At 43.9% G+C, this 26,275-nt stretch overlaps 1 protein-coding gene and 1 long non-coding RNA gene across 5 annotated transcripts in view; one reads left to right on the top strand and one right to left on the bottom strand.

Annotated features, from left to right (window-relative positions):
* hmgcll1 (3-hydroxymethyl-3-methylglutaryl-CoA lyase like 1) overlaps positions 1 to 1,519 on the bottom strand; it is a 65,531-nt gene extending 64,012 nt beyond the window's left edge. For all 4 annotated transcript variants that reach the window (XM_078399176.1, XM_078399173.1, XM_078399175.1 and 1 more), the window contains exon 1: positions 1,157 to 1,519. In XM_078399176.1, the coding sequence (XP_078255302.1) occupies positions 1,157 to 1,252 (96 nt within the window). In that variant the 5' untranslated portion in view covers positions 1,253 to 1,519. The remainder of the gene's footprint in view (positions 1 to 1,156) is intronic.
* LOC144593505 (uncharacterized) lies at positions 1,063 to 23,526 on the top strand. The gene is made up of 3 exons (XR_013547260.1): positions 1,063 to 1,239; positions 1,400 to 1,545; positions 22,689 to 23,526. It is a non-coding gene; the product is annotated as an uncharacterized LOC144593505 (long non-coding RNA).
* The last annotated feature ends 2,749 nt before the right edge of the window (positions 23,527 to 26,275 follow it).

Genomic DNA, 26,275 nt, shown 5'->3' with positions numbered 1-26,275 from the left:
GTTTGAAAAGCGCTATATAAATGTAATGCATTATTATTATTATTATTATCTATTTGTGTTGCTACTTTCAGGGAGTTTTGGACCTAACCTAACTTGGACCCCAAGATCCGTCTACAGATAAGGGTCTTGCCATTAACCATTTATCTTTCCCTTACATTCAACCTCCCAAAGTGCAGCACCTCACACTTGCTTGGATAACACTCCATCTTGCCATTACTCTGCCCATTTCTCTAGTTGATTACATTTCATTATATATTTTGACATTTTATTGACAGCCTTCCTCTCTGTCCGCAACTCGTAACCTTGCTGTCATCTGCAAACTTAACAACTAACCTATCTACATGCCCGTCATTAATATACATCGCCAACAACAGAGGTCCCAGCACTGATCCCTGTAGAGCCCACTGGCCATTAGACCTCCAGCCAGAATAATGACCTTAATCACCACAATTATCTTCCTTCTGTGAGTATCCAGGTATTAATCCGAATGACCAAGCCTGAAACCCTTGTTACTGTTTTAACCTGAAAACAGAAGTAATTATTTACAACCATTTGTATTTCAAAACAAAACAAAAATAACCAACCCAACCTTCTTGGTCAGTTTGGTTCCTGTGGAAATTGTACCAATGCTTCAAATGGTCCCTTACGTGTTTAGTTTTCCTTCTATAATCCCATCCTCATGAATCTATGGTGAGTCACCACTTCCTGCTTGAAAAAAACATCAATATGTTCCCAATATAAAATGGTCCATCCACCTTGCAGCAAGAAAATAGCTCTGATGACAAATGTAGTTCGTCTAGTATCTATAAGAAAATAACTGCAGATGCTGGTACGAATCGAAGGTATTTATTCACAAAATGCTGGAGTAACTCAGCAGGTCAGGCAGCATCTCGGGAGAGAAGGAATGGGTGACGTTTCGGGTCGAGACCCTTCTTCAGACCCTTCTTCATCTAGTATCTAGCTCTAACACCCACCCTTCCACCATCACTACCATCCCACCACACACACACACACAATCACACACCGTGTGGGTGGATCACTAGATGAAGTTTCGGTCTGAGATACTATTGCTGCGATCAAGAATTAGTTGCAGGAGAAGAGATGGTTAACCGGAGCTGCAGTGTAACCGAGGCAGGCAAAGGCCAGAGCAATCTACCTGCTGTCCTAATGACAAGTGGTCCCCGGTGGAGATCCAGTCTATGTCCAGGCCGGCGCTCAGACATTCCTTGACGGAGGCGGGTAGGTTGCCCATGGACCGGGGGGGTCGCCCGGCTTCACGCCCCTTCTCCTCCGTTAATGCGACTGACTCATGCAAAAAGGGGGGGGGGAGGGGTAAAATGTCGCCCCGAGCCGGACAACGGCGCGTTGACGGGACGATGATCTGTCTGTCCGCTTGCAGGAGCGAGTGTCTGCCTGCACACTGGCCCAGGTGCTGAATGAACACAGAGAGTGCCGCCCAGTCTGGATGTAGTGCGGCAATAACAGTGGACGCCAACAGCAGCCGGGAGCACTGTCATCTTTCCCCCGGGGCCGTCTAGCAGCAAGGTATCTATGCATTCTCTGCACATCCCATTGCATTTAAATATTGCATTTAAATATTTGCTCAATCCAGCGGCCCAGAGAGTCCAGCGCAAAACCTGCCTCTTTTTCAGTGCATCGGCCCTGGTACAGACGCGATAGTTGCGTTCCTGAGAAACCCCGCATTATAGAAAATCGCATCATTAAATCAAGACAATCAAGTGAGTTTAATTGCCAATATACCGGCAACGGAACAATGAAATACTTACTTGTTGCAGCTTAAGTACAATAACACGCAGATAAATACATAATAATATATATAATTTAATCACCTTACTATTAACTATCCATAATAGTGCAAAAAAACCTAAGTGCACAATGCAACTAAAGACACAGTCCATAGAATGTCATTGTTGTTTGGTGTTCAAGAGCCTGATTGTTGCTGTGAAGAAGCTGTTCTTGAACCTAGAAGTCACAGTTTTCAGATTCCTGTACCTTCTTCTTTGAGAGGAGGAGACCTTCTTCAAAGTAGGCATACCTTGACGAGATTTCGCAGTGGAGCAGTCAAAATGTAGAAACAAGGATCTGATGATGCTCGACAGCAGGAGGAATCATAGAGGGGGAGCAGTGAGGGGGGGTGGGTGGTCTCACAGAACTCCCATCTGCGGGAGAGCAGTGGGAACTATTCATATTCTCCAGAGATGCTGACCTGTTGAGTTACTGCAGAACTTTGTGCCTTTTTTTTGCACACAAGGTAGTGTTGAGCTTCAGATAGACACAAAGTGCTGGAATAACTCAGCGGGTCAGGGAACATTTCTGGAGAAAATGGATGGGTGACGTTTTGGGACGGATCCTTCTTTAGACTGATTGCTTTTATTTTAGGGAGAAGCAGGCAGTGCAGGGCTGGGGAATGATAAGGTTGGAGGCTGTGGAGTTATTACATAGTTATATATTATTCGTTTTTACATGGCGCTGAGCTTGTTGATAATTTTTGGAGTTGCAAACCAATCTTTTTTATCACCCACTTGTAGATGTTTTAGGGGGAAGGTAATAAATTAGTCACTGCCCGATACCACAGTATTTACATCATTGGCTCCATTAAGTGTCCGATGACTTCCAGATTGTCAATGATGGAGAACTTGGCTAGGGAATTGCAATTAACTGTCATGGATCATTGGTTGAACTCACTCTGATGGGAAAAGGTAATACTGTGCCAAATGTGGTGTGACTCTTACTTGTCAACCTTGTGGCCTGATGAGCTTTTCTAACAGGTGGACAAGGGGATTTTTGTAAGCCAGGAGTTGTAAACAGAACTGAACATTATACAACTATCAGCAAGCAGTTCAATGGTACTTTCAATGGAACCCTATTATCACATGTACCTAAGTACAGTAAAACTCTTTGTTTGCATACAGTTCAGTAACAATCTTACAATACATGAAGCACAATCTATATACTAAAACTCTCGTTTGTTTGTTTGTTTGTTCCTGAACTACATCCAAAATGGTACACGATAGCACAACAATTTTAGGCTCACCGTACTCACTGCTGTCTCTTTGGTGCTAATGGAAGAGGTTTAATTGAAATTGGTGATATATATTTAAAGTTATTCACATTTTAAAGTTAAATCTGTCTCTTAGGGAGGGAGTGGGGGGAGGAGGGCGGATAAGGGGGGTTGAGGAGGATGGAGTGTGGGGAGAGGGGGAGGGGAAGGGGATGAGGAAGAGGGGGAGGGGAGGAGAGAGGGGGAGGGGAGGGGAGGAGAGAGGGGGAGGGGAGGGGAGGAGGGAGGGGGAAGGGAGGGGGAGGGGAGGAGGGGGAGGGGAGGAGGGGAGGGGAGGGGAGGGGAGGGGGAGGAGGGAGGGGGAGGGGACGGGGAGGGAGGGAGGGGAGGAGGGAGGGGAGGGGGGAGGGGGGAGAGGGGAGGGGGGAGGGGGGAGAGGGGAGGTGGGGAGGAGAGGGTGCTGCACCAATGCTGGAGAGGTTTGGGCCCAACAGGTCCACTTGGTCTAGTCATACTTAAGGACAAGTGGGTAAAATAGTAATTTACACTGTGGCAGTGTGTGAGAGTCCAGCGTCTTCTTGTACCTTTCAGGTTCAGAGTTGTTAAAAATGTTAAAGTCTTAACTTGGCCGTAAAGGCCCATTGTCCATGCAATGGCACTGTGTTGGAGTTGCAGGCATTGTCCTGGCCAGGCGACGTGTCGATGTCCTCCACTGCTCCATGCTGCTGCAGGCCACATCCATTCCCCACTTGGAGCAACACCTGATCCAATCCAGCCTCAGGCTGCTGCAGGGCCTCCAGCAGCCCAGTCTGCCAACACCTCAATCCAGACATGTTCCCTTCTGACATCGTGAAGAGACAGAAAGTCATTGATGCAGATGACACTAACATAGATGGTATCATAGACAGAGAAGTAGGTTGTCAGAAATTACAGTTGACTCTTGATCAGCCAGGTAAGCGGGCCGAAGAATGGCACGTGACGTTTAATTCAGATAAGAGTGAGGTGTAGCTCTTTGGGAGTGTAGGAAAATAACTGCAGATGCTGGTACAAATCGTCGAAGGTATCACAAAATGCTGGAGTAACTCAGCAGGTCAGGCAGCATCTCAGGAGAGAAGGAATGGGTGATGTTTCGGGTCGAGACCCTTCTTCAGACTGAAGACAGTCTGAAGAAGGGTCTCGACCCGAAACGTCACCCATTCCTTCTCTCCTGAGATGCTGCCTGACCTGTTCCGTTACTCCAGCATTTTGTGATACCTCTGTAGCTCTTTGGGATGTCAATTCAGAGAAGGACTTGCACAGTGAACAAAAGAACCATGTGGAGCGTTGGAGAATAAAGGGACTTAGAACATACACCGTGAAAGCAGCATTACTGATAGACATACAGATGAAGAGGGTGTTTGGCCTACAGGCCTTCATCAGACAGGGTACTCAGTATAAAAGTTGGGACGTTGCATTGCAGTTGTAAAGGATGTTGGTGAGATTGTATTTGATGTACAATGTATTGTTCTTGTTACCCTGCTGTAGGAAAGATGTTCTTATGCTGCAAAGAGTGCAAAGATGATTTACAAGAATGTTGCCAGGACGTGAGGGCCTGAATTATAGGGAGAGATTGGGCAGGCTAGGACTTCATTCCCCAGAGCATCGGAGACACAGGAATGGGTGTCAATATAATATATATGGACAGTCTATATATAGTCCATGTAAAATTCACCATCTAGAGGTGAATAAAAGCATTAGGGGCATAGATATATTGAAGCACACAATATTTTTTCCGGAAAATGGGAATAAAACATGAGAAGGTATAGATTTAACGTGACAGTGGAAAGATTTAAAAGGGACTCGAGGGGCAACCTCACACAATGGGCGATGGGTATAAGGAACGAGCTAACAGAACAAATGGGAAAAGTAGGTATGATAACAAGATTTAAAAGACATTTGAATATGGACATGGATAGGAACAATTTTGAGGGATATGAGAAATATGCAGGAAAATGCAATGAGTGTCGATAGGCATCTTGGCTGCATGGACAAGTTGGGCAAAAGATTCTATTTTCATGCTGTACAACATGTGTCTATGAGATGCTATCTGATATGCTGAATGTTTCCAGTATTGTCTAGGTTTTTAATTTCAGATTTCCAGTGTGGAGAGTGTTTTCATTTTAATTTGCTGCCCTGACTTTTTTGCATGCAGTAGATCATGCAGTGCATCTTAATAGGCTGACATCATATCTCTAGGTACTGCTGCTGGTCGGAAAAATAGGGGAAGAAAAGATTTACTTGAATGAGGTCACGATCAAGCAGTTTAGTGACTACAGAAGCTGGGATTGTTCCACTTGGAACAGGGAGCATTCAGAGGAAATTTAGAAGAGATGTTCAAATTTACAAAGGCTTTTGGTAGCAAAGTTGAGAGCAAACTGTTCCGCCTGACAGGAAGATCGGATTTAAAATAAGCAATGAAACATCCCTTTGAGAAATGGGGAGATTGTTTTTACACATTGAACTGTGATTTGGAAAGTGGTGGAAGCGGATTCAACGGTAATTTCGATACTTGGAAAGGGAGCTCGACAGTGAAAGAGCTGGGAACCGGGACTGTGCAGGAAGGAACTGCAGATGCTGGTTTACACCGAAGATAGACACAAAATGCTGGAGTAACTCAGCGGGACAGGCAGCATCTCTGGAGAGTGAAGAGTGTAGTCTGAAGAAGGGCCTCGACCCAAAACATTATCCATTCCTTCTCTCCCCCCTGGCCTCTTCCATCTTTATCCCTTCCTCTGGCTTCACCTTTCACTCTTCTTACAGTCTTTTGTCTTCTTTGCATCTCTGGCCTTTGTCCATCCATCTGCTCATCAAAACTCCTCCTCATCCATATCTACCTGTTATTTGCCAAGCCTTGTCTGGCCCCACCTCTTTTCCTCAACTTTCCCCCCCACCTTCCTCCCCCCACTTTCCTCCAATACCATTTTCCTCCCCCCATTCTACTATTATCAGTCTGAAGAAGGGTCTCGATCTGAAATATCGCCTCTGCATTTCCTCCAGAGATGCCTCCTAACCCGCGGAGTTACTTGAGCACTTTGTGTCTTTTTTTGTAATAGAGCATCTGCAATTCTTTGTGTTTGAATTGACACAATTGGTTCTCGAAATGGGTCCGTGGGATCTGTTGAATCCACCTGCTTTTAGTGTCCAATCACATCTACCTTGTGATGCTCAGCGGCATCAAAGCTGAATATTATCCCTTTGAAAGAGTGAGCGTGGATGGAATCCAAATGAAGTGGCAAGTATATCGTTCTGATTAAAGTAAGCTTTCAGTCTCATTGGTAGCAACAGGGTTAATTTTTATTTTTCACCGAATACCTCATTTGACCCCATTTTCTGGTTCTTAATAGGTGCATTGTTGCACAAGGTATTCTTGTTATTTTTACAAATGTTAACAGCATTTATGAAAACAGCTATTAACCTGTACTCGGATCTTTCAAGGCAATCATTGTTCCTGCAGATTTCCAGTCTCCATTACTTGCGAGGGGCTTCAGATGCAATAGGGATTAATTCTTGTTCCATTCTTGCTCTGTTCTGCTACCAAAGTTTTACTACTGACTTCCAGGGCTTTTTAACCAAATCCTCACCAACCTGTGGCGGCACAGTGACGTAACTGATGGAGCTGCAGACTCACAGCGCCAAAGACACGAGTTCGATCCTGACCTCGGTTGTTGTCTGTGTGGAGTTTGCACGTTCTCCCCATGACCGTATGGGTTTCTTCCGGGTGCTCTGGTTTCCTCCCCCCAAATCGAAAGATATGCGGGTTTGTAGGTTAATTGGCTTCTGTATATTGTCCCTGGTTTGTAGGGAGTGGATGAGAAAATGAGATAACATAGAACTAATGTGAACGTGGTGGTAGACTTGGTGGGCCGAAGGGCTTGTTTCCATGCTGTATCCCTAAATACACTAAACTGTTGTCAGGTTTGCAAAATTTTAAATTGAACCAAGTAGCCCTGAATTTGCCGTCCGACTGGGTAATGTTTCATCTGAGATATTTTAAATGTTTTGACAATTCAGAAAATAATTTGAGCACATTGTCGTTTTACCTGGCAAACTAAATAAAAATGAGCTGGTTTTTAAACATAACAAATTCTAGAGGGAAAACCCCCCCCAAGTTAACTGGTAATCGAACAAGGCTTGCAAGTTCATCATATATCTAAACTAAACATCTGGGTTTTTATGAAGGTTGCTGTACCAGAATATATCTGGGCCATAGATGGGATTACTATGCAATGATGGAATTTTCCAGCAGGGAAAAATGTAATTCCAGAATGTTTGTGAATGCTATGACCATCAGAGGCTGTTAATACAATTCTACCCACTTATTTCAACCCAGTTAATACAGTCCCATCCACTTACTTCAAAGTTGACATTTCTCCTTTGTGACCTAGTCCCCATCCCTAGAGTCATAGAGTCATACAGCATGGAAACAGGCCCTTTGGCCCAACTTGCCCACACTGACTAACTTCTACACTAATCCCACTGCCTGCATTTGGCCCATATCCCTCTAAATCAATCCTATCCATGCACCTGCCTAAATGTTTCTTAAAAGTTGTAATAGTACGATTCCCCTACTCTGGGTAAAAGGCTGTGTATTCACCCTATCTGTTCCTCTCATGATCTTATATACCTCTGGAAGATCACCCTTCATCCTCCCATGCTCCAAGGAATGAAGTCCAAGTCTGCCCAACCTCTCCCTGTAACTCAGCACCTCTAGTCCTGGCAACATCCGCATAACTTTTTTCTGCATCCTTCCAGGTTGACAACATCAACCTCTATCTATTTGGGGTACTCTATCTATCAGGGGTACTGATTGAGAATGATCAGCCATGATCACATTGAATGGTGGTGCTGGCTCGAAGGGCCGAATGGCCTACTCCTGCACTTATTGTCTATTGTCTATTATCTATTTGCCTTTTCATGTTTCTATAATTCCATGCCTAATGTGATACATCACCAATCATTAGAGTTTAAATCATTTTGATTCACTTGTGTTGATGCACTTGAGAAGATTATCTTCCCATTAGCTGAGCTTCCTGCAAGTGCACTAGATTCCCATTGGCTGGGCTTGGCCTCCAGTATACCAGCATGGATAATGTCAACAACCTGGTGCATTGATAGACTGCACTTGCCCAGAGGAGGCAACATAAATCAGTAGGACCATGATATCAAAAGGAAATCTCAATGAAGAAGAATGGATGGAAGGAAGGTCCCCGACCCAACATGCCATTTATCCGTGTTCTCCAGAGATGCTGAGTTACTACCTCAGCACTTTGTGTACTTTGGTGAAAATTTAAACGAAGCCATTTATAGATTCACAGAGGAGTTCTATTCAGCCCATCAGCTCATGCTATCCCCTTGAACAAGCTAACCAAATAGCTGGAGCAGAGGAAGCACAGGATTGATGTACAGAGGGATTTGGGAGTTCAAGTCTATCGCTCGCTGAAAGTGGCAACACAGGTAGATGGAATGGGAAGGAAGGTGTATGGTATACTTGTTTTCACCGATTGGGACATTGTGTCTAAGAGACAGGCTGTCATGTTGCAGCTTTTTTGGTCAGTATGGCAATGGAAAGGGGAGTTAAAATGCTTAGCAACCGGCAGGCCAGCACTTGATCTGTAGTCCTCTTTGTCTTGGTCATTCAAGTGCTCATCCAGACACGTATGATTTTTTAACTTCCCCCTCAGCAGCATGATCCAGATTTCAACCACTCTCTAGGTGAAAAGATACCTCCTCAGATCCCCTTTAAAACGCTTGCCCCCTTATCCTAAACAACACCCTCGACCTCTCCTTTCCTACAATCTACCCAATCTGTGCTCAGAGTCCACAATGCCATGGGGTTGAAGGGTCTGAAGAATGGTCCCAACCCATAAAAGGTTGCCTGTCCATGTCCCCCAAAATGCTGGCTGATTCCTTGAGTTACTCCAATGCGTTGTGTTCAATGCCATGGAGCTTTTGGGATTCCTCCTTAACCTGAGATATTTAAAAAGAGGACGTGAGTGAACAAGTGAAGTAACATCTCATTTAGTTAATTAAAAACACAAAAACACTAGAAATAGTTCAATAAACTATGAACAGAAAATAAGATAATTTGGCAAAAAAATCAAATTATAGAAACATAGAAAACAGGTGCAAGAGTAGGCCATTCGACCCTTCGAGCCAGCACCGCCGTTCAATATGTTCATGGCTGATCATCCAAAATCAGTACCCCATTTCTGCTTACTCCCCATATCCAAATTATCTAATTACTTATCATTCTGCGTTGCCTGTTATATGGAAGCATAGAATCTCAAACCTTACAGGTTTGTTTTGATATAGTATCAGAGTGTCAGTGAGATGTGGTGCCAACAGTCACTTGATCCCGATCTCGCATGATCGGCAACACACACAAAGTCTGAGATTACCTGTAGTTTTACCTCAAGACCAGAGCAACCTCTATGCAGCCAGCGATATTCACCGCAGCAACTTTCTCTAATCTCTGTTCTAATCTGCAGATTTGTAGGTTCAGATGCAAATTCAGTAATCCTACTCTATTGTACAATATATTTTATGTCAATAGACAATAGACAATAGACAATAGGTGCAGGAGTAGGCCATTCGGCCCTTCGAGCCAGCACTGCCATTCAATGTGATCATGGCTGATCATTCTCATTCAGTACCCCGTTCCTGCTTTCTCCCCATACCCCCTGACTCCGCTATCCTTAAGAGCTCTATCTAGCTCTCTCTTGAATGTATTCAGAGAATTGGCCTCCACTGCCCTCTGAGGCAGAGAATTCCACAGATTCACAACTCTCTGACTAAAAACGTTTTTCCTCATCTCTGTTCTAAATGGCCTACCCCTTATTCTTAAACTGTGGCCCCTGGTTCTGGACTCCCCCAACATTGGGAACATGTTTCCTGCCTCTAACGTGTCCAACCCCTTATTAATCTTATACGTTTCGATAAGATGTCCTTAACCTTCTTCATTCACTCTGATCAAGGAAGAAATTAAATAAAATATTTATCATTTTTGAAATTATGAGAGGCATAAGACAGGGTGAATCGTCAGTCTGAGTCATTCAAAGTGGAAAGGTCAAATAATAGATGCCATAGCTTTAAGGTGAGAGGGGGAGAGTTGAAATGAGATTTCGGAGGCACATTTTTACACAGAGGGTGGTAGTTGCCTGGAACGCACTGCACGGGAGGTGGTGGAAGCAGATACAATAGCAAATTTAAGAGGAATTTAGACAGACTGGAATGGAAGGTTGCAGACCCTGTGCAGGCAGATGGGATTAGTTTAAATTGGCATCATGCTCGACACAGACATCATGGGCTGAAGAATCTGTTCCTGTGAGGCACTGTTTTGTTAAATAGAATTTAACAACAGTTAGGACGAATACAGACTTAAGATTCCGAAAATGTTAATATTTCGTTCTTCTTCAGTGAAAGAGCAGAGGTGGGTGTCTCAGCACAGTGTAATCTGCAGGAATACTCATCACCACTATCCCCCTTTCAGCATTTTCCAATGCTATCCTCTGGGTAGCATTCATCTTTCATGAGAAAACCTTTAGGTTGTAAAACTACCGCGAGTAACAACGAGTACGGTTTGAATAAAGAACCAGACTTTGGAATTCAGTTAATTCATCCAGATTTCAACAAAGAAGGTCAGTGCTTCTTTCAAGAAGAAAACGTGATATTATTATAGACAGTTTTCTTCAAAGATAGCATATAAGCCAGGATTCATCAGTGCTCAAAGGTGATGAAGTCATGTTCTCTCTGCAGCGTGGGGTGATGTGGCAAAATCTTACCAGTTATGTTTCCCCCACCTGCAGAGCTGGTGATCAAAGCCAAGCTGCCAAGGGAGGGAGCAATTGGAAGCAGAGCTTCAAGACGGAGGTCTGCGTAGGGCATCAATCCACACCTCTCACACATACTTCTTGGCAGGCTGTCCGAGCGTTTGTTGCCAGGAGGCAAGGCTTCCTGCAGTCCTTGTGGTCAGGAAATGAAATGTTATGCAAGAGGGACCGAGAAGGTCAAGAAGTAAAGAAAATGAAAGAAACATCCTCTAAATTACGTTCACAGATGTTACAGGTTGAAAACTTGCACTTCGTTTACAGGCTGCAAAGGACATTCTTCCTATTAATCATAACGTCGTAAAGGATTGAATTCTAGCGTTGGCTAATGGCTTCAGATCAGTTTGAGATTTCCGGGAATCAGAGCCATTTCACTGTATTTTTATTTGCTGCTTCTGCCCTTCAGTGATCACACGAGGCAAGAGCATGGCAATGTCCAATTAGAATCATAGGGCCGTTGCAGCACAGAGGGAGACTCTGTGAAGATCAGTCCTCTGTGAATGGGCATGGATCAGGATCGGGGGCCAGAAGCTGCTTCTGGTTCAGGGGGCTGGGGACACACTCGGTCACAGCGACTCACTCCATGAGACTGGGGATCCATGTGCCACTACCAGCCCTCTCTCTCACCCTCATTGCCCCTCTCTCTCACCCACTCATTTTTTTTGCACGTGCCCCCAGCTTTAAAAGATATTCCACATCTCCTGGGCAGCCGCAATTTGAGTTTAACACCATTAAAGTGGAAAAAATACTATAATGATTTAAGATAGACACAAAGTGCTGGAGCAACTCAGGCAGCATCTCTGGAGAAAAGGAATAGGTGACATTTCGAGTCGGAACCATTCTTCAGACTCATTCATGATTGATTAAGGCAACTTTAAGATTTGATTTGTGACTTTAGTTTTAGTTTAATTTTAGAGGTAGAGCACGGAACCAGGCCCTTTGGCCCACCGAGTCCGTGCCGACCAGCGATCCCCACACATTAACACTATCCCACATACACTAGGGACAACTTACACTTACACCAAGCCGATTAGCCTGCATACCTGTACGCCTTTGGAGTGCGGGAGGAAACCAAAGATATCGGAGAAAACCCACACGGTCATGGGAGAATGTACAAATTCCGTACAGACAAGTACCCATACTCAGGATAGATCCCGGGTCTCCGGCGCTGCACGCGCTGTAAGGCAGCAACTCTACCGCTGCGCCACCGTGCCACCATAATTTGTTTTGCTTTTTGTCTTCTTCTTCTTACGCAGTTCCTTCAGATTAAGGGTGATCTCTTCTGCTCTGATCTTATGGGTTGTGAAGTGCCTGCTGAGGCCACATAGGAACTGTAAACTCTTCCATGAATAGTGTGTAATGTGGGGGGCATGCATACGAAGGTGAGAAAACATAGAACTAGTATGAACGGTCAATCGATGGTCAGCAGGGACTCGGTGGGCCGAAGGGCCAGTTTCCATGCTGTATCTGATGGAAAAGAGTGCAAAAACTGGTAGAACTGCTACCTCACAGTGCCACAGACCTGGGTTCAATCCTGACCTCAGGTGCTGTTTATGTGGAGTTTGCACATTTTCCCTGTGATGGCGTGGGTCTCCTCTGGGTGCTCCGGTTTCCTCCCACATCCCAAAGGCATGCAAGCTGGTAGCTTAATTGGCCTCTGTAAAATTGCCCCAAATGTGTAGGGAGTAGATGAGAAAATGAGATAACATAGAACTATTGTGAATAGGTGATAGATGATCGGCATGGACTCGGTGGGCCAAGTAAGTTGTTTCCATGTTGGATTTCTAAACTCAACTAAAAATGGGGGTTCAACTAGAAATTAATATAGATTCCTAGCTAAAAATGTGCACAGTGTACTTTTAACAGTTCTGATCTTTTAATCACACATTGCCTGAATGAAACACAGTAAAGATTTACAAGGCTGTTACATTCAGGAAAGATTAAGCAGACTGGGGCTCCTTTGTGCAAAACAGAGAATTAAGAGGAAATTAACTGTTGGTTTTTAAATTTAGATGTGGAGTAATTGTTTCTGCTTATGGAAAAGTCTTGAACTAGGGTGCACAAATATAAGAGATAAAATCACAAATGATGAGGTGTTTAAGCAGATTGCAGTGATGACTTTGAATTTGCAGCCAAGTGGTAGCATTGATGTATGTGGAGGGAGAATTGATGCATTGTGAGGAAGAATACAGCAAAAGCAGTGGCTTGAAGGAATTAATGTCATTATGAAGCAGCTTCATGCAAAATGCGATCTCACATCATTGGGACGGCATGATCTGCCTACATTCCATATAATTCTTCGGGTTGAAACTTACTGAGCTTTGCCAATGTTGGTGACTAAAAACGTTCACTCTTATAGAACATAAAACATAGAACAGTACAGCACAGGAATTGTTTGTGCCATATCCCTCATTTCCTTACACTTGCATGTAATCTAAAAGCCTCTTAAACACCACTATTGTACTTGCCCCCACCACCACCCTTGGCAATGCATTCCACGCCCCCACCACTACCCTTGGCAATGTATTCCACGCCCCCACCACCACCCTTGCCAATGTATTCCACGCCCCCACCACCACCCTTGGCAATGTATTCCACGCCCCCACCACCACCCTTGGAAATGTATTCCATGCCCCCACCACCACCCTTGGCAATGTATTCCATGCCCCCACCACCACCCTTGGCAATGCATTCCACGCCCCCACCACCACCCTTGGCAATGTATTCCATGCCCCCACCACCACCCTTGGCAATGTATTCCACGCCCCCACCACCACCCTTGGCAATGTATTCCATGCCCCCACCACCACCCTTGGCAATGCATTCCACGCCCCCACCACCACCCTTGGCAATGTATTCCACGCCCCCACCACCACCCTTGGCAATGCATTCCACGCCCCCACCACCACCCTTGGCAATGCATTCCACGCCCCCACCACTCTGTGTAAAAAACCTGCCCTGCACATCTCTATTAAACTTTCCCCCTCTCACCCTATAGCTATGCCCTCTAGTGTTGGACGTTTCCACCCTGGGGAAAAAGGTTATGTCTACCTTACCTATGCCTCATATCATTTTACATACTTCTCCCTCAATCTCCGACATTCTAGCGGAAACAATCCAAGTTTATCCAACTTCTTGTAGCTGAAACCCCCTAATCCAAGCAGCATTCTGGTAAACTCCACTGCACCTCTCCAAGCCTCCACATCCTCCCGTAATGGGGCGACTAGAACTGCACGCAATATTTTAAATGCAGCCTAACCAAAGCACCATGACCCCCTGACTCATATATTCAATACTCCGAGCAATAAAAGCAAGCATTCCATATGCCTTCTTTACCACCCTATCTACTTGTGCTGCCACCTTCAGTGAGTTATGAATTTGGACTCCAAAATCCCTCTGCACATCAATGCTGTTGAGGGTCTTGCCATTAGCTGTATACCTTCCCCTTACATTAAACTCCATTTACCACCCTTTTCTGCAGCTGGTCTATATCCCACAGCATCTTCCAACAACCGAAGATAGTGCTGGAGTAACTCAGCGGGCCAGGCAGCATCTCTGGAGAAAAACTGAGTTATTCCAGCACTTTGTGCCTATCTTCCGTATAAACAGTTCCTTCCTACGCATCTTCTGACAACCCTCCCCAGACCTATCCCTATTCAAACTTCTAGAGTTGTGGTCACTATCTCCAAACTGCTCTTCAACCTTAACACCAGTCATCTGGCCTGGCTCATATCCCCAATACAAGCTCCAGTATAGTCCTTCCACGAGTTGGACTATCCAGATACTGTTTAAGGAAACCTTCTTGAAAACAAATTCTGCCCTGTCTAATCCTCTTGCTCTGAGTAAGCACAGTCAATATTGGGGATGTTAAAGTCACCCACTCCAACAGCCCTGTGGTCCTTGCATCCTTCCATAATCTGTCTACATACCTGATCCTCTATCTCCCGCTGGTTTATAATATAATACCATTTGAGTGAAGGCACCTTTCTAATCCTATTAAAGTGATTGGTCCTTCCTTTCATCCATCAACTTTTTCACACAGGGGGTGGCGGGTGTATGGAATGAGCTGCCAGATGAAGTGGTTGAGGCAGGTGCAATACAATATTTACCTGGTCAGGTACATGAATGGGAAAGGTTTACAGGGTTATGTGACAAAAGGTGGAAAATGGGATTAACTTGCCTGGTCACCTTGATCAATGTGGGCGAGTTGTGCTAAGGGCCCGTTTCCATGCTCTATGACTCTAAACTGCTTAGTATGTAGAAGCAAAACCTGCAGTGACTATAACATTTCACTAACGGCTGAATGCATGACAGGAGACAACTGTGTCCATTATACAAGGTAAGCAGCAGGAGAATCAATTGCTCATCATGGCACAAATCTGAATTCCCTCTCTCTACACCCCTCCCAAGTCACACCAGCTTCTCATTTTCACCCAATAAGCAGCTAACAATGGCCTGTTTCCTTTATCATCGTTACTTTTTTGCACATCTTTCATTCATTGTTCTATATATATATATATATATATATATATATATATAAATATGTCTACATCATTGTCTATAACTCTCATGTCCCTTTCCTGTGACTTTCAGTCTGGAGAAGGGTCTCGACCCGAAACGTCATCCATTCCTTCTCTCCAGAGATGCTGCCTGTCCCGATGAGTTACTCCAGCTTTTTCTGTCTAAACAATCATTCTGATCGTTTTAAATGTGCCTTAGTTATTCATCATATTTGTCAATACATTTAGCCATGGGTGTAAATTAACATTTATAATCCATTAATAAATCTACTGGTTGACAAAGACCCATTAAACAATGTGATGTGGAAGCAAATTTACAATAATCTTCGTGTCATGTTACTCCACCTCAGTGAGGAAATGCCAGGATATTTTATTAATAAACTGTTGAGAGGCAAGTTTTCATCACAAATTATATTGAAATCCAAGAATTCTAACATGACCTTCTACATAATATCAGGTGACTGTTGTTATTCTTCACAATTTCAACAGAAGATTGGCGTTTCATTTCCCGGTAACATACAGCATATAATTCTGACAAATGACTCACCAGTCACAAAGAAAGAGTGGCAGAACAGCATATTGCTTATGTGATGTAGATATGGTACAAAAAAATTATAACACTAAGCAAAATCAATGCTGCAACAAAGCAACATTTCTCTGGAGTGTTGGAGGCCGAGGGGAGACCTGACCGAAGTATATCAAATTATGAGAGGCATCGATAGAACCTTTTTCCCCAGGGTATAAATGGCAAAGACTGGAAGGCATATTTTTAAATGAGAGGGCAAAGTTTCAAATAAATGTGCAGGGCACTATTTTTTTACATGGAGGATGATGAATGCCTGGAACACACTGGCAGATACAATAGTGGCATTTAAGAGGTTTTCAGATGGGCACATGGATGTGCAGGGAATGGTGGTATATGGATCTTCTGCAGGCAGATGAGGGTAGTTTAGCTTGGCATCACGTTTGGCACAAACATATTGGCCTGTTCCTGTGTTGGTCTTTATGTTCTATGGTAATGCATGGCCTGAAAGTAATCCAATCATCAACAAATGAAAGTGATTATGGAAAGTCTGCCCTCCCTTGATGTGCTTACGCTGAACAACTGCATACAATTCATGACAGGCACATGGCTGGCACCTAAATGGTTATCACATTGACAGACTGCAGTCACAAATGGAACCCATTAAGGACGATGCTTAAGGAAGCAGCCAAGGAATCTGATGGCACAATCCCAGGAGGGATTGTATGTAGGAAGAAGGGTATAAAGGAGATTCATGGGGATGGAAACAAAGTCCGTGAGCATGCTAGAACTGGGCAGAGGCAGCATAATGTGGAAAAATGTCAATAGAACTACTTTGGTGCACCAAACAAAAAAGCAAGAGCATTTTTTAAATGGTGATGGATTGGGTAGTGTTGATCTTCAGAGAGACAAGTGAATCCTTGTAGGTTAAAGGTCAACATGCAGATGAAGCTAGTAATCTGGAAGGCAAAGGGTATATTGGTCTTTATTACAAGAAGGCTTGAGTACAGAAATAAAGAAGTCTTGGTGCAATTATATATAGGCCTGGTGTTTGTACACCATTTTTCAAATCCTACGCTAAAGAAATGCATACTTTTCATTGAGTGAGTGCAGAGAAAATTCACAAGAAGGGTTCACGAATAATAGAGTTTCTGTGTCCTGCTCGGTCTGCATTCTCTAGAGTTTGGTAGAATGAGGGGGGATCTAATTGCAACCTTTGCTAATTCCAGAGGGCGGTGGATCTTTGCTAGCATAGAAAATGGTGGATATTTGGAGTTCTAGAATTCCAGAAGACAGTGGATCTTTGGAGTTCTAGACGGCAATGAATCTTAGGAATCCCCTACCCTGGGGAGGCTCGACTGTTATGTTGAATCAAAGTGGAGATCAATAGATTTCTGGCCTTTAAAGGAATCAAGGGATACGAGTAGAGTACAGCAAGATGAACCTGAGGCAGGAGATCAGTTATGATTTGGTGGAGCAGGCTTGAAAGGCCGAGTGGTCTATTCCTGCTTCTGTTCATTATTTTACTGATTCATCAGGAAAATCAAACAATTGTTAAGGAATGAACTGCAGATGCTGGTTGATACTGAAGAGAGACACAGCGTGCTGGAGTAACTCAGTGGGTCAGGCAGCATCTATGGAGAAAAAGAATGGGTGACTTTTCGGGTTGGAACCCTTCTTCAGACGATGCTGTGGATGTTAAGGAAGGAAGATGTTGTGGTCCCCAGAAATCGATTGGGTAACTTGCAATATGCTTCAAGGGTGTAGAACTTTCTACTTGCACAATCGCAGCGGAATATAGGCTGCCCTCTGCTCAAGAGGGAACTAATGAAGGGCAGAATTCTGATAGTGCCATCCAAATGACAAATTCCTGATGCAAAGGTTGCAGTAAGTACATTATTAATAAATAACTCATCTGGTGTTCCAAATATAAGTCATGAGATAACATTTAACTTTGGAATATTATCCTGGAATACTGGAATTTTAAGTGGATACAGGATTGAACCTAGAACATAGAACCTAGTACAGCACAGGAATGGGCCTTTTGGCATACAATGTTTGTGCTGAACATAATCCCAAATTAAACCAATCTCATCTGCTTGTACACAATCCATATCCCTCTATTCCCAGCACTTCCATGGGCCTATCTAAAAGCCTCTTAAATGCCACTATCGTCTCTGCCTTCAACACCACTCCTGGCAGTGCTTTCCAGGCCTCCGCTATTCTCTGTGTAAAACACCTGTCCCGCACTTCTCCATTAAACCTTTGCCTCTCACCTTACAGCTATGGTCTCTAGCATTTGACATTTCCACCCTGGGGAAAAAAGGTTCTGACTGTCTACCCTATCTATGCCTCTCATAATTTAATATACTTATATCAAGTCAGGACCAATGCAGTGAATGATAGGGCTCTGGGGAGTGTTGTAGATCAGAGGGATCTAGGAGCTGCCAGAGGAGATAGTTGAGGCAGGGACTTTCCCAACATTTAAGAAACAGTTAGACAGGTACATGGGTAGGACAGGTTTGGAGGGAACTGGACCAAACGCGATGGGTGGAGCCAGTGTGGGTGGGATATGTTGGCCAGTGTGGGCAAGTTGGGCCGAAGGGCCTGTTTCCACACTGCATCACTCTATGACACTAAGTCTCCCCTCAAAATTCCAAAGTTCCAGAGAAAACAATCCAAATCTATCCAGTCTCTCCCTGTAGCTGAAACGATCAAATCCAGGTAGCATTCTGGTAAACCTCCTCTGCATCCTCTTCAAAACCTCCTCTGCATCCTCTTCAAAACCTCCACGTCTTTCCTGTAATGGGGTGACCAGAACTGCATGCAATACTCCCAATGTAGCCTAACCAAAATGCTATAGAGCTGCACCATGATGCCTGATTCTTATATTCAATGTTCCTACAATGAAGGCAAGCATATCATACGTCTTCTTTACCACCCTATCTACTCATGCTGCCACCTTCAATGAGCAATGAACTTGGACTCCCTCTGCACAGGATATTAAGGGTCTTGGCATTTACTGTATACTTTCCCCTTATATTCAACCTCTCAAAGTGCAACACCTCACACTGCTCGGGTTAAAATCCATCTGCTACTTCTCCACCCATTTCTGCAGATGATCTATATCCCGCTACAGCTTCTGACAGCATTTCTCATTGTCTGCAACTCCTCCAATTTTGTGTGTTGTCAGCAAGCTTACTCACCAACCAATCTATATTTATATCCAGGTCATTCATATATATCACAAACAGCAGAGATCCCAGCACAGATCCCTACAGAACTTCACTGGTCACAGCCCTCCAGCCAGAATATCTACCATCCACCACAAAACTCTGGCTTTAATGAATAAACCAGTTCTGAATGCATACGACCAAGTTATCGTGAATCTCCTACATCTTAATTTTCTGGATCTGCCTACCATGAAGGACCTTATCAAAAGCCTTATAAAATCCATGTGCACAATCCCCACTGCCCTGCGTTCATCAATCTCCTTCATCACCTCCTCAAAAAATTCAATCAAGTTAGTAAGACAGGATAGTGGTGAAAAATTGCGCAGCATGGTGGCACACCAATAGAGCTGCTGCCTCACGACACAGGAGATATTCAATCGTGACCTTGAATCTAGAGTTTACACGTTCCCCCTGAGGCCGCATGAAATTGCCCAGATGCTCCAGTTTCCTGCCACATCCCAAAGACTTGCCAGTTTTTAGGATAATCGGTCACTGTGAGTTACCCCCGAGTATGTAGGTGAGAGGCAGAATCTGAGGAAGTTGATGGGAAGGTGGTGAGAACAAAAATATGGGATTATTGTAAGAATTGTGTGAAAGGGCGGTTCATGATCGGCATGTGCTCGGTGGGCCGAAGGGCCTATTTCCAAGCTGCCGCGCTCTGTGACTCTACATAGCATTTTATTCAAGTACTAGCCAACATCCTCTTGCTGGCAAAGGAGGTTCTGCACAAGGCATCCAGTGGTCTCCTTGCCAGCTCCATCTTGTTCATGGGGTTTGGACGCATGGACTAACAATCCACAGATGTAGGAGCACACTAGTTGAGCTTTTCATTTGTGGCAGCGATATTATTCTTGGTTATCACAGTCAAACCTCTAAATCTCACAAAGCTGAACACACATTAAACGAATGAAAAGCCCTCCACAAGAACCATTCAAAAACATCACAAATTACTTCCGTGTAGTGATTAATTACATGCTCCAGGTGTTGCATATATTTGTACCTGCGCTCTGAGCTCTTTTATGCTCAGCCAAAACTAGTCTCAAAGGAGTGTGAGTGGGATTAAGGTTTTTTCTGGTGAGTTGAAGGCTGGTGCTGCAGTTTATAGCCCGCAGGCAGGGACAGCCCATAAGGTTTGCCTCTGAGAATTGAGAATAATGGGAAGAAGGAAATTTGGCTGATGCCAGAAGAAGGAATGGAGATGTGGGTGAGAAACATAATCTTCAGGGACATTATTTTGGCAGCAGCTTCAGTGAAACAATTTGAACAAGGGTGCAATGATTGCACTTTCCCTGCACTCAGTCCCAAAACCTATAAATGAATGGGCAGCAAGATTAGAGATGAAAGTTAATGCTAATAACCATGAAGTGTTGCATTTTGGTGGGAAGTATTAGGAAAGGTGATAGAAACTGGAGGGAACTATTCTGAAATGCATACAATCAGGCAGCAGCCATGGTGGGAAATGGACAGTTGACATTTTGGGTCAGGACTCCTCATCTGGCCTGGAAACGTAGAGGCGAAGAGGCCAGATGGTCATACTACCTGTAATCACTGAAGTTTGCTTGGACCGCATGGTGCAAGGCGCTGTTGACTACACGCATGTCACCTCAAGTGGTCTTCATGTGAACTCGGTCATCTTCATGGACTGCGGCGCATTCTACCCCCTCTAGAGGGCATTCAGAGGAAGTGCCACTTTGCAGGCCGTAGCATCGGCCACATTCAGCAAGTGCTCCAACAGATGCCATCGACAACCCACTTCTTACAGCTTTAATGCCTTAACCATTTAAAGAGACCCAGTCTGCCTTTAACCAGTACTAACCATTGACAATATCAGACCTCTGTTCGCGTGACTACCAACGATCAGCCGCAGGCTCGCTGAGCATGAATACAACCCATTGGCAGCAATTAGTAACTTGCCTGCGTCTCAATCACTAGGAGAATCACAATATGTGCAGTAACTCAGTGGGTCAGGTCAGGCAGCATCTCTGGAGAAAAAGGATAGGTGACGTTTCAGGTCGGGACCCTTCTCCAGACTGATTGAATAGGTCCTTTAGCCAACATGTCTGAAGAAGGGTCTCGACCCGAAATATCACCCATTCCTACTATCCAGAGATGCTGCCTGTCCTGCTGAGTTACTCCAGCATTTTATGTTTACATTTGGTTTAAACCAGCATTTGCAGTTCCTTCCTATGATATCACCTTAAACTAATCTCCTCTGCTTGCACATGATACGTATTCCTCCATTTGCTGCATATCCATGTGCCTATTTAAAGCATCTTAAATTCCACTATTGTGTCTCCCTACACCATTGTACCTCCCTGGCAGTGAGTTCCAGACACCCACTATTCTCTGTGTAAAAAGACTTACCTCATACATCTCCTTTAAACTTTGCCTCTATCACCTTAAAGCTATGCCCTCTAGTGTTTGACATTTCCACCCTGGGAAAAAGGTACTGACAGTCATATTCACTCCAATTTGCAGTTAGATCAATCTCAATGAAAACGTTACTGCCAACTACAGTCACCTCTCTCTACTTTGAAAAGGCTTCCTTGCAGAAATTGTTTTCACTTCTCTTTTGCCCTGTCCATCTTTTCGTATTCTCTGCTCCCTCTTTCTCATAGAATGATGCAACACAAAGAGCTCATTCGGCCCATTGTGCTGATGCTGGCCCTTTGAAAGAACTGTCCCATTACTGTAGTTCCAATTCACTGTCTTTTCACCATTTTCCTGCAAACACTTCCATTTTAAGTGTTTACCCAATTCTCTTTTCAAAGTTACTACTGAATCTGCTTCTGCTGCCATTGTTTGGAGAAAACAGTTGTTGAAGCACAATTGATTCAAGATGTTTTAATACATAAATCTTGAACCTTTAACTCTGGGAGAATGCAACAAAAAATTATAAAAGATGATAAATAGCAAATATTTAATTATTTTCAGATTTGTACATGACTGCAAGCTGAACTTGCTTCCACTACCCTTTCAGGTTAGTGTTGTCCACATTGGAACAATTTGTGGCTTTAAAATATACTCATTCTCGGAGAACAATCACAAGTCTCTAGCTTCTCCAGATCTTGCATTCTGGGACCAGATCTTACTTTCTATCCTCTCCAAGGTCATAAACATCTATTACATTCTTTAAGCGTGGTAACAAAAAACTGAATGCAATAATTCATGCGAGGTCTAACAGTGGTTTGGCAAAACGCGATGGCGCAGCAGTAGAGCTATTGCCTTGCAGCGCCAGAGAGCCTGGTTCGATCCTGACTATGGGTGCTTGTCTGTACGGAGTTTGTATGTTCCCCCTGTGACCTGCGTGGGTTTTCACAGAGACCTTCGATTTCCTCCCACATTCCAAAGATGTGTAGGCTAATTGGCTTGGTATGAATGTAAAAAATGTAAAATTGTCCCGAGTGTGTGTAGGATTGCGCTAATGTGCGGGGATCGCTGGTCGGTGCGGACTCGATGGGCCGAAGGGCCTGTTTCCACGCTGTATCTCTAAACTAAACTAATCAAAGACTTTTTTTTTCCCAGAAATTTGTTGGTCTTCCAGTGGAAGGAGATGAACATCGGCATATATTGCCGAGAGCACTTTATGGTGCAGGGATGCGTGCTGGAGGATGCCTGAAACTCGGTGTGCCACCGCAAAGACTCTGTGGGGAGGCATCAGAGTCTGGATGCTGCTGTCACTGGACACTGTGTAACAACCTCTCAAAGGCTGCATGAATGTAGTGTTTAAGGTGGAAATGTGAGCGGCGTTGACTCATCGTAAGTGAATGCATTGAATTGTTTCGCAGAATGCATGAAGATAATTACCTGTCCCAGTTGTACGCGTAATGAATAAAGTGCATTTGAGGGAATGAAATTCTTGACTATGGCACTTATAGCTACTGCATAATGTGTCGTGCCCTTGGGAGATCAGATACATACCATCGCTTGGGGATACAATTCCATTATCCCAATCACTTCTTCCTTATCTCCCTTTACACCTGCAAATGTCTGCTCTCTCATAGATTCCTATCAACTCCCTTTTACCTCTTTGGCGCCATTAGCCACTCTGAGGGGCAACTTACAGTAGCCAAACCTTTGGCATATTGGGGGAAACCGGAGCATCCAAGAGAAACAGGAAGACACTGGGAGAATGTGCAAATTCCACATGGACATTGCCCGCTGCCAGGATCAAACACAGGTCTTTGGAGTGATACTGTGACCCTAAATCTTCCTCCACTGTTGTAGTGTATATAATGGTAACTGTGCCATTAACAACTGAGTACCAAATGGAGTGTTTTGTGTCATGTGAGATATTCATTATCTTATCATTCTTGTGAATAGGTGTGCGGGTATGTGCAGTGTACTTTTGTAAAATAAAGACCCACACTGTCAACAGTTTGATTGAAAACCTGTCTTTGTTTCTGTCCACGTGCAACTACTGTAGTATGTTACAAATGTCTTAGTTCCTCTTGAGCACAGTGATCTACAAACTGTAAGAGGCTGAGGTAGCCCAAAGCCACCAAAAAGCTCTGACTATTGATAAGAGATTATAATTCTGTGGCACAGGAGCTGTTCCCACTTGGAGATGGGACATCATTTTTACCTTAAAGGGAAGACAAAAATGGCAAAGCAAGAGAGGTGGAAAGCAAGTTTAACACCAATGAATCAATAAAAAACAACTTAAGCCTCAAACTTGGTACTTCCTGGAAATAAAGCCAATCTTTAATTTGATTAAATGAAAAGGTTGCTACATTAAAGGAAGGACTTGTATACCTCACTGTACAAACAAAAGCAGTATGATTAATGTTTTTACTTTCAAAGGATTTTTTTTATTTTCCTTGGGTTTTTACTTTGAATGACATTGTGGGGGTCACAATTTTCACAGCTGCAAGATAACTTGTTTGTTGTAGAGCCAAATATGACCACAAAGAAATGTTGCAACCATGTGGTTTATCAAGGGATTGTGATGCCACACAGAGTGGTTTCTAGTTCCTAAGCACACCTGTTTTTCTTGCAAAGTATTCCCACCTGTACATAAGGTCAATCTTTCATAACTGCACAGGACAGGGCAAGAATATAATAGTTTCTGCGAGCTGTATTGAGCTGTATTTCCCTCTGCATTAATTTTGATTAAATCATAGACTTGAAGATGGACTGGACTGACAGCAATCTGTAGCAGATTTTTCATGCCACATCTTATTCCATGTTCTGCTGTAAAATCTGTTAAGAAACTTCTTACAATAAAAGACTCTGCTGTCAAATGAGTCAGGGGGTATGGGGAGAGGGCAGGAACAGGGTACTGATTGTGGATGGTCAGCCATGATCACATTGAATGGCGAGGGTATTTATTCACAAAATGCTGGAGTAACTCAGCAGGTCAGGCAGCATCTCAGGAGAGAAGGAATGGGTGACGTTTCAGGGCGAGACCCTTCTTCAGACTGAAGAAGGGTCTCGACCCGAAACGTCACCCATTCCTTCGCTCCTGAGATGCTGCCTGACCTGCTGAGTTACTCCAGCATTTTGTGAATAAATATCTTCGATTTGTACCAGCATCTGCGGTTATTTTCTTATACATTGAATGGCGATGCTGGCTTGAAGGGCCGAATGGCCTACTCCTGCACCTATTGTCTATTGTCTAAAGCCTGTTCAGACCTTGTTCACGAACAATCGCCTGTTATGCAAGGAAAACACAGGGATGCTCAGAAAAAGACATAAAATGCTGGAGTAACTCAGCGGGTCAGGCAGCATCCCTGAAGAACATGGGTAGGTAAGATTTTGGGACAAAACCCTTCTTCAATCTGAAGCAGGATCCTGACTTGAAATATCACATATGCACATTCTCCAGGAATGCTGCCTGACACGATGAGTTACTCCAGCACCTTGTATCTTTTTTTGCAAAACAGAATCTGCAGTTCATTGTTCCTACAAGGATATTCAGACTGTTTGCCTCTTTTTCAGGTTGTTGGTGACTGTAAAAATTGCACAATACACAGGTTTCTTTAAGACCAGTGGACTTTGTGATAGATGTGATAGAAAACTGTCCTCCGTTTTATGTAGGAAGGAACTGCAGATGCTGGTTTAAACCGAAGATAGACACAAATTGTTGTAGTAACTCAGCGGGACAGGCAACATCTCTGGAGAAAAGGAATGGGTGAGGTTTCGGGTGGAGACCCTTCCGTTTTATGCACCACACCATTGGAATTCAGTTGCATCTTACTGATGAAAGCAAATCAAATAGTATTCTTGGTTTTATTATTGCAAAAAAATAAAGTGCAAGAAAAAGGAAGTTGTAGGAAACAACTGAGACACAAATGAGATTCAAGAGGAATATTCCATCCAATTCTTGGCACCACCCTTTGGTGGTATAACAAAACCTTGGAGAGGGTGCAGAAGGGACTTATTGGAGGAATCCAGTTCCTGTCCAAGGAATAGGTGGCTTTGCGTCTGTGGAGACCCCACCTCTACATCAAGTCGCCCGCTGGAATGCCTGTTAATTAATTGCTGCCAATCCTGATCTGTTTTTTGAAGAGGTGTTGACAGGCTGCCAGTGGAGCCATTGTAAAGACATGGCAAAATGCCACTTAATGGGAGCTCTGCCAGTCTCTGGTTATAACCGGGTAGCAAGAAGACCAGCCAGGAGTCTGTGGCCTGGTCCATTAGTACATTATGAAGGAGGGATTCATCTCTTTTTGTTGCCAATTGAAGGTTGCCAACATCTTGCTTTTTAACAAGTGAGTAAGATCGTAAAAACCTGGCTATCTGACATATACCCGACTTGCATTATCAAATCTGCTAGTCATTCGAGTCAAGCTAGGCTGTTCACTCTGAATTGCATGTCCATGGGTCAATGCCAGGGAACATTGTTTTTTTTCTAATGTGGATCCAATCAGTTTGATTGTGGCCAACGCTAAAATTGCAAGCAGGTCAGACGGATCTTGATGTAGCTTCGAGAGTACAAGTGAAGAGGTTGGTTGGAAGTTCCTTTCACTCAGCAATGTGAAGGTACCCTGCTGGGGCAGAATAAGACACTGCTCCGTAAGGTTTGCTGCAACACAGATGCACTGTGGTCACACAAAGACAATGCCAGCTTATTCCCATAACATATTTCTCCCATCACACACTCCCCAACC

Source organism: Rhinoraja longicauda, chromosome 5 (genome assembly GCF_053455715.1).
Source record: "Rhinoraja longicauda isolate Sanriku21f chromosome 5, sRhiLon1.1, whole genome shotgun sequence".
Classification (NCBI taxonomy): Eukaryota; Metazoa; Chordata; class Chondrichthyes; order Rajiformes; family Arhynchobatidae; genus Rhinoraja; species Rhinoraja longicauda.
This window is presented reverse-complemented; position numbering and strand designations above follow the sequence as displayed.